The sequence below is a fragment of the Leptodactylus fuscus genome, chromosome 1 (genome assembly GCF_031893055.1).
Source record: "Leptodactylus fuscus isolate aLepFus1 chromosome 1, aLepFus1.hap2, whole genome shotgun sequence".
Classification (NCBI taxonomy): domain Eukaryota; kingdom Metazoa; phylum Chordata; class Amphibia; order Anura; family Leptodactylidae; genus Leptodactylus; species Leptodactylus fuscus.
Genome location: NC_134265.1, coordinates 196,033,361 through 196,046,047, shown reverse-complemented (window position 1 = coordinate 196,046,047; position 12,687 = coordinate 196,033,361). Strand labels below are relative to the sequence as shown.

The window sequence follows — 12,687 nt, the reverse complement described above, 5'->3', positions numbered from 1 at the left end:
GTTATAAATGATAAATATTCAAAATGGGCTAAAGGTCAGTAGTATAGTACCATAAGGATCTGTGTTAGGTGCAGTTCTCGTTTAACCTTTAATGACCTTGTGTGTAGTATATAAAGCTGTTTCTTTCTTTGCTGATACAGAACTTTGTAAAATACGTAAAACTGAGATTTGCAAAAATATTACAGAAAAACTTTAACCCCTTGTCATAATAATCTGGGTATTCTATGGGAATGTCTTGTATTTAAATATGGCAGCCACTCGAGCTCAAACAGTACATGTACAGAATAATAAATGGTACAATTATGAATTAATTCTGACTTTCATATTTGAAGTTGAGATTTTTTTTCTTTAATATGGGATAATTGGTGCCTGCTTCATAGGGATTTTTGCCTTCTTCTGGATTGATGCTGTAGGATAATAGGGTTGAATTAATTTTTTTTAACTGTTCATATGTATGCTTATACCCATTTTGTAATCATTACATTATATATTTTCATGGTACAACACTGAAGATATGGCACCTTAATACAATGTAAAGTAGCCAGTGTACAGCTTGTATAACAATGTAAATTTGTTATGCCATCAAAGTCACTCCACACAGCCATTGATATCCAAACCCCTGGCAACAAAAGTGAGTACACCCCCTAAGTGAAAATGGACAAATTGTGCCCAATTAGCGATTTTTCCTCCCTGGTGTCATGTGACTTATTAGTGTTACAATGTCTTAGGTATGAATGGGGAGCAGATGTTTTAAAGGGGTTTCTAGGATAATGCAATATTTTGTAGCTCTGTCCCCCAAGCCATCCCCTCCAACTTTGTAATATATCTTTTTTTTTTTCCCTTTACTTTTTAAATCTATATTCTATACTTTGTAATATATGTAGGTCATGTGACCTACATAGATTAATTTTTTTTACCTTTACACGGTCTTAAAGGGTCACCGGTGTCTTCCATATCCTGACCCGTTACGTTAGTATAAAGGCCTTGGACCTGGGCCGATGTGACATCCTCTGGAGGCTGCCCCCTATTCTTTCCATGTGCCAGCACACAATATTCACAGGTCTTCCCTTCCTTTCAGTCCAGAGTGGAGCCATGACGTCACACTGAGCCTGGCTACACGAAGCACCACCTTCACTATGTATGCGGGCATAGTGAAATGCTGGTATGCAAAGGCTGGGGCAGAAATTAGAAAACCATGAGCAAAATTGATAGATAGATAGATAGATAGATAGATAGCAAGAGTGTGAGTCTAGAGGGCACAGTAGAGTTATCAAAAACGAGGTTAAAAAGGACTCTGACCACACCAGTACCGAAGAAAGGAGCTCAAATCCAGAGGGAGTGCACACAGCAGGAGAGTGCTGCTGGTGACCTGCAGGAGCAGGTGGACCGGACCAGTTGGAGACAGACAGGAGGTCTGTCCCAAGAGAACTGGAATCCAAAAGGAGCGAACTTCAGAGAGGGAGTGCTGCTGGTGCCCTACAGGAGCAGGTGCACTGTGGACCAGTTGGGAACAGAGGGGTCTGTCCCAAGACTGAAATCCAAAAAGGGACCTGGTTAAGCTCAGTGTGAGCCAGACTGCTGACAAGAAGTATCTTGCCCTCAGTAGATAAGTCAGAGCTTAAGATAGAGAGATTATATTTATATATATATAAATATGCCCGTTCTTTGCATCACATCCAGAGGTTGACCTTGCAAAATAGATGAGTGACTACTCAGACCATATGCCAGACATTGCAACAAATTGGTCTCCTTAGCTGTCATCCCAGAAGGCGCCTTTTCTAAAGATAATGCACAAGAAATCTGCAAACAGATTGCTGAAGACAAGCAGACTTAGGACATATATATTACTGGAACTATGTCTTGTGGTTTGCTGAGACCAAGATAAACTTATTTGGTGTCAATGGTGTATAGTAGCAACCAGGTGAGGAGTACAAAGGCAAGTGTGTCTCGCTTACAGTGAACCATGGTGGTGGGAGTGTCATGATTTGGAGCTGCATGAGTGCTGCTGGCTGTGGGAGCTACAGTTCATTCAGGGAACCATGAATGCCAACATGTACTGTTATATACTGAAGCAGAGCATGATCCCCCTCACTTCAAAAACTGGGCCACAAGGCAGTATTCCATAATCGCCCCAAAAATACCTCCAGAATGACCACTGCTTTGCTAAAGAAACGGAGGATAAATGTACTGGACTAGCCAAGCATGAATTCAAACCTAAACCTTTATTGTGCTTCTTCAAATAGAAGGTGGAGGAGTGCAAGGTCTCAACGTTTACCAACTCTGTAACTCCCTATGATGCTCAAGTGAACTCTATGCCCAAAAGGATTAAGGCAGTGCTGGAAAATGGTGGTGGCCACTCAAAATATTGACACTTGGCGCGGAATTTGTCCATTATCACTTAGGGGTGTACTCACTCTTGTTGCCAGAGGTTTAGACTTTAAGAGCTGTGTACTGAGTAATTTTGATGGCACAACATATTTATATTGTTATACAAGCTGTACACTGACTACTTTATATTGTATCAGAATTAGATTTTTTTAGCGTTGTCCCATGAAAATATATAATTAAATAATTTCACAAATGTGAGGGATGTACTTACTATATCTATTTAAAAAAAAAAAATACGTGTGTCTGTACAGTTAAGGAAATAATTATTTGATCCCTTGCTGATTTTGTAAATTTGCCCACTGACAGACATGAGCAGTCTGTAATTTTAAGGGTAGGTTAATTTTAACAGTGAGGGAGAGAATATCAAAAATAAATTCCAGAAATTCACATTGTATAAATTTTTTATAAATGTATTTGCATTCTGCATAGAGAAATAAGTATTTGATCCACTACAAACCATATAGAGTTCTGCCTCCTACAGACCAGTTACACTCCTAATCAACTTGTTACCTGCATTAAGGACAACTGTCTTATTTTGTCACCTGTTATAAAAGACTCCTGTCCACAGACTCAATGAATCAATCAGAGTCTAACTTCTACACATGGGATAAGATCATAGACCTGCACAAGGCTGGAATGGGCTACAAAACCATAAGTAAGATGCTGGGTGAGAAGGACACAAATGTTGGTGCAATAGTAAGAAAATGGAAGAAATACAAAATGACCGTCAACTGACATCGATCTGGGGCTCAATGCAAAATCTCACCTCGTGGGGTATCCTTGATCATGAGGAAGGTGAGAGATCAGCCTAAAAAAACCATTGGTAATCCATTACACCGTAATGGATTAAAATCCTGCAGAAGCAGGCACATGTGCAGGCCCATCTGAAGTTTGCCAATGAACACCGATGATTCTGAGAGTGATTGAGAGAAGGTGCTGTGGTCAGAGGAGACAAAAATTTAGCTCTTTGGCATTAACTGAACTCGTCATGTTTTGAGGTAGAGAAATGCTGCCTTAGACCAAAAGAATACAGTCACCACTGTCAAACATGGAGGTGTAAACCTTATCTGTTGGGGATGTTTCTTTAAGGGCACAGAACTACTTCACCACACCAATGGGAGAATAGATGAAGCCGTGTACCGTAAAATCCTGAGTGACAACCTCCTTCCCTCTGCTAGGACATTAAAAATGGGTCATGGGTGGGTCTTCCAACAGGACATTGACCCAAAACATACAGCCAAGGCAACAAAGAAGTGGCTCAAAAAGAAACAGATTGAAGTCATGGAGTGGCCTAGCCAGTCTGCAGATCTTAATCCCATAGAAAACTTATGGAGGGAGCTGAAGCTCCGAGTTGCCAAGTGTCAGCCTCAAAATCTTAATGATTTAGAGATGATCTGCAAAGAGGAGTGGGCCAAAATTCCTCCTGACATGTGCACGAACCTCATCATCAACTACAAAAACCTCTGACTGCTGTGCGCGCCAACAAGGGTTTTCCCACCAAGCATTAAGTCTTATTTGCTAGAGGAATCAAATATATAAGACTATAAGACGCACTGGACTATAAGACGCACCTAGGTTTTAGAGAAGGAAAATAGGGAAAAAAAAATTTGAAGCAAAAACTGGTAAAATATTTAATATATGGGAGTTGTAGTTTTGCAACAGCTGCAAGGCCACATTGACAGGTGACCCTGCAGCTGTACGGGGATGCATAGAGTGTTTTTTTTTTTTTGCGGGGCCAGATGTACTTTTTAGTTATACCATTGTGGGGAATGTCTATTTCTTAGATCACCTTGTATTGAAAAAAAAACCAGGAGGTGATTTAGAACTTTTATTTCATATTTTTATTATATATTTTTAAAGCTCTTTTTTTTTTTTTTTTTTCTACTATTTTATTCCCCCCCGGGGGCTTGAACCTGCGGTCACTTGATTGCAAGTCCCATAGACGGCAATACAAGTGTATTGCCGTCTATGGGACATTCTGTATATTAGTATTACGGCGGCTGGTCATAGACCCAGCCGCAATACTAATACAGCAATGACAGGCCTGGGAGCCTCATTAGGCTCCCGGCTGTCACCCGAACAGGTCGGCTCCTGCGATATCGCCGCGCAGGAGCCGGCCTGCAACTTCACAGGTACGGGGCCGGTGGGGACCGGCCCCGGGGGAGAAGGGGCCACCGATACTGAGGGATAGACGCTGGTACAGGTGCCGGGGCCTGAGACATCGCTCCTCTGCCCTGCCTGAAGCCAGCGGCGGGGGGACGGAGGAGCGGAATAGCATCGCCGCTGCTGGCTTCATGCAGGGCAGAGGAGCGCAGCGATGTCTCAGGCCCCGGCGTCTATCCCTTGCCGGCTTCCGTCTCTCTATTACAGCGGATGCCAGGCGCCACATTCAGACTATAAGACGCACCCTTCTTTTCTCCCAAAATTTTGCGTCTTATAGTCCGAAAAATACGGTACTTATTTCTCTATGCAAAATGCAAATTTATACAATGTGATTTTCTGGATTTTATTTTTGATATTCTATCTCTCACTGTTAAAATAACCTACCCTTAAAATTATAGACTGTTTATGCCTTTGTCAGTGGGAAAACTTACAAAATCAGCAAGGGATCAAATAATTCTTTATCACGGTATATAGAATTTCATTTTGTAGTTGAATTTTTGCACAGGATTTTAAGATTTAATGATCTATTACAGGCTATGGTCAGCTGTATGCACGTTGGCAACCTCTTCACAACTGTAGCACTCCCTCTCCAGCTGCTGCACAGTTTACATGTGAGGGTCGTACCCTGTCTGGTGTGGACATAGAGCTTGTTGGATCAGGATATAGGATGTCACTGGTCAAGAAAAGGTTTGCAGCAGGTAATAGTATTTGTGGTTATTCAGCATTTTGTATTTTAAGACTACCGACTACTGTTTTTTTTGGTGACCTTCAGTTTCAAGTGCCACATCACTGCAATATGGGAAGTTTTTTGGTTTGAAAAATGATCAGCTGATCAATTCTCCTACCCTTACAATTAATCATATAATGAACCCTGGCTAATGCCAGTGACTTAAAATGAGTTTTTCAGGTGTGTGGGGTTTTTTTTACATTTGCAAACTGTGCTGTACTTGGGCGGGGGGGACAGAATCCTACCAAAATGGAGATTGGCACTAATATGGTGCTCTTTTTTTTATTTAGTTTAGAAAACCCATTTCTAAATGCCTTATTGAGGAATCATGAGTTAGAGGAGGGCTATTTGTCTAGGACCCTCATGTATTAGCCAGAGTACAGGGAAGATGCACAGTTTCTCACCCTAGAGGATCTGTCCTGGATCACATTCATTGGCAAATCTTCCCTCTTCTGTTCGTGCTGCCTGGGCTGTGGGAGTTGATCCTCCCAGTACTCTAACTTGATCCATCCAAGGTTATAAATCTTTCACGTGCACAGTGCATTGCTCAGCTTCTCTTCCTGACTCCTTTAAGCTCAGTGTTGGATGGATTATGTCATAGCAGTTGGAGGATCAACTCCCACTGCCCGGGCAGCACCAACAGAAAAGAGGTTGGCAAAAGTGGTAAACTACCTGTACCAGCTTCTGAAAGTGATCCTGCTCAATATCTACTAGCACAGATTGTGAAAACTGAAGAAATCATTGGGAAATTGTAAACCAATTCATCAAAAAATAAGCTTTATTTGGTGACACTGTTACACTTCTTTAACCGGTTAAGGACCAGGCCCAGAAGTACATTAAGGACCGGGCCTCTTTTTTCAAAACTGACATGTGTCACTTTAAATGGCAATAACTTTGAGACGCTTTAACTTACACAAGTGATTTTGAGATTGTTTTTTCGTAACACATTATACTTCATGTTAGTGGTAAACACTAATCAATATTTTTGTATTTATTTATAAAAAAAACTAGCAAATTTGATGGAAATTTGGAAAAAATTGCAATTTTCAAAATGTGACATTCTCTGCTTTTCAGGCAGATAGTCATACCATCCAAATACATGAATAAATATTATCTCCCATATCTCTGCTTTATATTGGCATCATCTTTTGATTGTCTTTTAATTCATTTTGGATGTTACAAGGCTTACAAGTGTAACAGCGATTTTCCAGATTTACAAGAAAATTCCTCAAACTAATTTTTTAGGGACCACTTCAGTTCTGAAAGGAATTATAAAGGCCTATATAATAGAAACCCCCATAAATCACCCCATTTTCAAAACTACACCCCTCAAATTATTCAAAACAGCATTTGGGATGTTTGTTAACCCTTTAAGCATTTCATAAGAATAAAAATAATATGGAGGTCAAATTTAGACATTTCATTTTTTTTCACTAATACATTCATTTAGACCTAAAATTAACACATTCACAAAGGGTTAAAGGAGAAAATGCATCTCACATTTTGTTATGCAATTTCTCCCGTGCACAGAAATACCCCACATGTGGGTGTAAACTGATTTTTGGGCACACGGCAGTGCACGAAAGGGAAGGAGCGACACTGGGTGTTTGAACAGCAGATTTTGCTGGAATAATTTTCAGGCACCATGTCGCATTTGCAGAGCCCTTAGCGTATCAAAACAATGGAAACCCCCCAAAAGTGACCCCATTTTAGAATCTACACCTCTCACGGAATTCATCAAGGGGTATAGTCAGCATTTTGACCCTACAGTTGTTTCACAGATTTTACTAACATTGGAATGTGTAAAAGAAAAATTACTAAAATGTCACTTTATCCCCAAAGTTTTCATTTTCACAAGGGGTTAAAGGAGTAAAAGCCCCCCAAAGTTTGTTAAACAATTTCTCCTGAACACGGCAATACCCCATATGTGGCCATATTCTGCTGTATGGGAACATGGCGGGGCTCAGAATGGAAGGAGCGCTATTTTGCTTTTGGATGGCAGATTTTGCTGGAATAATTTTTAGGTGCCATGTCGCATTAGCAGAGCCCCTAGAGAACCAATACAGTGGAAACCCCCTAAAAGTGACCCCATTTTGGAAACTACACCCCCCCACAGAACATATCAAAGGGTATAGTGAGCATTTTGACCCTACAGCTGTTTCACAGATTTTATTAACATTGGGACATGAAAATGAAAATTTACTTTTTTTCCAACAAACTGTCAATTTAGCCCCAAATTTTTCATTTTCACAAGAGGATAAAGGAAAAAAAGCTCCATAAAGTTCGTTACACAATTTCTCCTGAACACAGAAATGCCCCATATGTGGCCATAATCTACTGTATGGGAACATGGCGGGGCTCAGAATGGAAAGAGCGCTGTTCGGCTTTTGAAGGGCAGATTTTGCTGGAATATTTTTCAGGTGCCATGTCGCATTTGCAGAGCCCCTAGTGTACCAATAAAGTGGAAACCCCCTAAAAGTGACCCCATTTTGGAAACTACACCCCTCATAGAATTTATCTAGGGGTTTGGTGAGCATTTTGGCCTCACAGCTGATTCACAGATTTTATTAACAATGGGACGTAAAAATGAAAAATTACTTTTTTTTTCCAATTAATCGTCCATTTAGCGCCATATTTTTAATTTTGCAAGTAGCTGAAGAATTAAAAGCCCCCCAGAGTTTGTTACACAATTTCTTCTTAACACGGCAATACCCCATATGTGGCCATAATATGCTGTATGGGTATACGGTGGGGCTCAGAATGGAAAGAGCGCTATTTGGCTTTTAGAAAGCAGATGTGGCTGGAATAGTTCTCAGGTGCCATGTCGCATTAGCTGAGCCCCTAAAGTATCAATACAATGGAAACCCCCCATTGTGACCCCATTTTAGAAACTACACAGGTGACAGTAAACTGGAATTCACCAAGAAGTGACCCCATTTTGTAGGGACAATTTTAGGGCCTCTGCAAATGTGACGTGGTGTCCAAAAACAAAGAATCTAAATCTGCACTCCAAAAGCACATAGCGCTCCTTCACATCTACGTCCTGCTGGGTACCCAAATAGCAGTGTATGCCCACATGTATGACACTGGTGTACCCCGGATAACGTACTTAATGCCATATGTGGGTATAAATGGCTGTTTGGGCACAGCCGGGCACAGAAGGGAAGGAGCGCTATTTTGGTTTTTGGAGCACAGTTTGGTTTTTGGAAGTCATGCCACTTTTGCAAAGCCCCTGAATTGCCAATAAAGTGGAATCCACAGACATGTCACCCCATTTTGGACACTACCCCACTCATGGGATTTATCAAGTGGTGTAGCGAGCATTTTTCACCCTTGAGTGTTGCATTTATTTAGTTTCCAGAAATGAAATCACAGCTGATAATGAGAAGTTAAAAATGCATTTTTTCCAGAGATTCGCCATTTTAGTGCCCGATATGTTGTGCCCAACTTATGTCAGCAGAGACACTCCAAAAACTGGTAAGCGGGTATCCCGGGCACAACGGCTTTTAGAGCGTTCATCTCTGATACAAGGCGGGCACAACATATTACGCACTGAAATGACAGATTCCTGGAAAAATTGTCATTTTCACCTCTCACAATCAGCTTCGTATTCATTTATGGATAATAAGTTATAGCAACACTTGGGGGTTAAAAATGCTCTCTGTACCCCTGGATAAATCCTTCAGGGGTGTAGTTTCCAAAATAAGGTCACATATCAGGGGATTCCACTTTACTGACGTTTCAGCTCTACAAAAGTGTCATGGCATCCAAAAACCAAACCATCTGTGCTCCAAAAACCCAATAACCCTTCTTCCCTTTTGCGTCCAGCTGTGCCCTAATATCAGTTTATACCACATATGACATTACGTCCGATATAACGGGTACACCAGAGTCATACATGTGTCATACATGTGGCATAAACTGCAGTTTGGGCGCACAGCAGGGCACAGAAGCGAAGGAGCGCTATGCGGCTTTTGGAGCACAGATTTGGATGTTTGGTATTTGAACGCCATGTCATGTTTGTAGAGCTTGTAAGGTACCAGAAAAGCGGATTCCCCAAAGGAGTGACCCCATTTTGAAAACTGCACCCCTTACAGAATTTATCAGGGGGTGTAGTGAGTATTAGTATCCCAAACGTGACTGCACAGCGGATGGCGAAGAGTGAATATATAAGCAGTGCGGAAAACATTGCAGACACCAAATTCCCTACTATGTCCCAGGAGCTCCTATAATTGGGGGAGTCACTCTGGGGGTCACTTCTGGTGTTTTTTCGCTCATAAGCTGTAAATCTGGGGTGTCCCCTGATATTCGCTCGCACAGCTTATACATTCCCTGCCTGCCGCAGCCAGTTGTGTTCTAATAATTTGGCGATTTTTGGGGGGGTTTGCCTTGACATTGCTAGATGCTATATTTTCTTTATGTTTCTTGTGATATGGCCATATAAGGGCTTATTGTTTGCAGGATGAGATGCATTTTGTAATGACACCATCTTTGGGTGCCTACAACTTACTGATTACATTTTATTAACTCTTTCTTGCTGGATTAAAAAAAAAAATAAATCAATATTGCATTGAGTTTTACATTTTAAATTTTTCGCCATGCAGCGTACAGCATAAGTAACATATGTCCTTTATTCTGCGGGTCGGTACGGTTACGGCGATACCTCATTTATATTATTTTTTTATGCGATACTAAGTCTGCAGAACAAAAACACATATGGGGACATAAATCAATGTTTTTTGCATCGCCATCTTCTGAGAGGCGTAACATTTTTATTTTTCGGTTGACTGTGTTGGTTGAGGGCTTATTTTTTGCGGGAAAATGTGCGCTTTTTATTGGCACTGTTGTGGGGTGAATATGACTTTTTGATCACTTTTTATAGCATATTTTGTAGGATGAGATGGCAAAAAATCATTATTTCCGGCGAGTTTTTTCAGGTTTTTTTTTCCGACGTTCACCGTGTACATTAAATATTATTTCAGTTTTATTGTACAGGTTGTTACGGACGCGGCGATACCAAATATGCATTGCTTTTTTTTAATTTTTAGTGCTTTTTTTTTTATATAATTCATTTTGTATAGAAAAAAGGGATTTTTGGACTTTAGAACTTTATTACTTTTTTCATACACTTTATTTTTTTTTTTTAACTTTTTTTTTTACTTTTTCATGTGTCCCTTTAGGACACTTGAATCAGTTGATGCTTTGATGAAAGCATCAGCTGATTCTACACAGTAGCAGACAGGACACGAGCAGGACATGAACCTGCTCGTGTCCTGTAAGCTGCAGAGGAAGTGAGCTGCATCGCTCACTTCCTCCATCGGTCGGCAGGATCAACCAGGTATGTGGGGGCTCCGGTAGTCTGGGGTCACTGGCCAGACCCCAGACTACCTTGTACTGACATCGGCACCCCCCGATCTCTCCGCGGGGGGTGCCGATCGGGTTAACCTGTCGGCGGATCCCTTTCGATCGCGCCGTGATGTTTGACGGCGCGATCGAAAGGGTTAACACGTCCAGTCGGACTCAGTTCCGACTGGACGTTATGGAGGAAGGGGTTAGGTGTTAGTAACACCTAATCCCTGTCCTCCCCGCACCCCTCCCCCCGCCAGAAAGGTACCTAAAGGCCGGACGTATTTCGGCAATAGTCCGGTCTTTAGGTACCAGCACATGAGGCCGTAAATTTACGTACGGCGGTCCTCATGTGGTTAATTTATGCTCAAACTATTGACCCTTATCATCTTCTATAATCTTGAGAATGGGGATAAATATAGCAGTGCACATGTTCTTTGTTCTCCATTCATCTCTATGGGATTGCTGGAGATTGACAATCCCTGTCACTTGGCTTTCTCCAGCAGTCCCTTAGATGGTACTGGAATGCAGCAAACCTGCTCCATTCATCGAGAGAGCAGACAGGATCTACGTTCTTGGTGGGAGTCCCAGCATTTGGATCCCAACCTAGCAGACATTTACAACTATCTTGTGAATGGGGGACAAATGTCTAGAAGGACAACACCTGTAAGCATCTTTAAAATGCATTTTATGTCCATATGGGTAGTACAAAAGTGAAGTGTTTAAATAATGAAGGCTAGCCAGGTATATTTAGGTAGAGTGGCTAACCTAGGGACAAGAAAGGCTTCCTTTCTTCATGGTGGAGGATGTTTTAAAATGAGCTGGTTATTAAAGGGGTAATCACGTTTGCATTTTGAGATGTCTTATTAAATTGTGTGTGTTTTAATTTTAGGTAAATATCTTGTTTGCTGAGACCACATGAGAATTACTTTGGAAACTTCTTGGCCTCTGCTCCGTACTGGAGACTGGCTGAATTAAGAAGAGGAGAACCAATGCATATAAAGAGATGCAGGAAGAACTCTTTTTGCCTATGAAAGTAGTATGGATTACAAGCACTTTAGAATTTTTAAGGAGATTGTTAGATATTTTTATGTCTCATTCTGCACTGGTCTGAGTAGTAGAGTCAGCAGCTCTGCTCAGATAACTGACTATGTAGGAGATTATTCTAGGGCACTTCTGATTTTTCAAGGCTGAAATCCTCATTTATCTAGCATTTGCAATTTGGTCACCATCTCACAGCTAGGGCAGTTTGAAGATGTTTAGGAGTCCCCAAGTTCTATTATAGGGGGAGGGGTAGAGTTTATTCATGAAGACTTTCTGTTCAAGATACAATAATTCATTGTGGATGTGAGAATGATGGTTTGTATGCTTAGAAACTGTGTACATTTATGCGTAGTGTATGTACATATTTGTACCATTTCCACTGGTTTTGTTTTTGTCTTTCTGAAAGTATTAGATCAAATATATAATATAATAAAAATAAAAAAATATTGAGATATATGTACATACAAAATAAAGTATGGTTGTCAACATGAAGATGTGCTGGTTTCTTCTGAGCTTCAGTTGTGGTCCATGGACTTGTACTTTGCCATAGAAGGAAAATCGAAATATGGTCCAGCAGCCACGAATAAAAATCCAAAATTTTATTTATTCCATGTTAAAAAAAAATTGTACAAAATGTTAGTTGGATGGCAAAAGTAATTCTCGTGAGTGAAGTTAGTTTCCGAAACTTGTCAGCCAGGATGCTATGTTCCTTAGTTGTAGCCTTAGCCAGGACGCTAACTTAATTCGCGAGAATTATTTTTGCCATCCAACTAACATTTTGTACAATTTTTAACATGGAATAAAATTTTGGATTTTTATTCGTGGCTGCTGGACCATATTTCGATTTTCCTTCTATGGACATTCTCCGAGCTGACAGAGCTACTCCAGCCTGTGCACCTGTCTTGACCGCAAGGATTGTGAGTTTTTTTTACAAGTTATATACATGCATTACATTTTTTGCAAGTGGGCTGTGTTCTCCTCTTCGCTTATTCCCCATTAATGGCTTGTACTTTGCCAGC

At 40.8% G+C, this 12,687-nt stretch overlaps 1 protein-coding gene across 3 annotated transcripts in view; it reads left to right on the top strand.

The window, feature by feature from the left end:
• LOC142213029 (F-BAR domain only protein 1-like) overlaps window positions 1–12,068 on the top strand; it is a 92,828-nt gene extending 80,760 nt beyond the window's left edge. For all 3 annotated transcript variants that reach the window (XM_075281185.1, XM_075281177.1, XM_075281192.1), the window contains 2 exons: window positions 5,085–5,249; window positions 11,517–12,068. In XM_075281185.1, coding sequence (XP_075137286.1) covers window positions 5,085–5,249; window positions 11,517–11,536 — 185 coding nt within the window. In that variant the 3' untranslated portion in view covers window positions 11,537–12,068. The remainder of the gene's footprint in view (window positions 1–5,084; window positions 5,250–11,516) is intronic.
• Window positions 12,069–12,687: the final 619 nt, after the last annotated feature.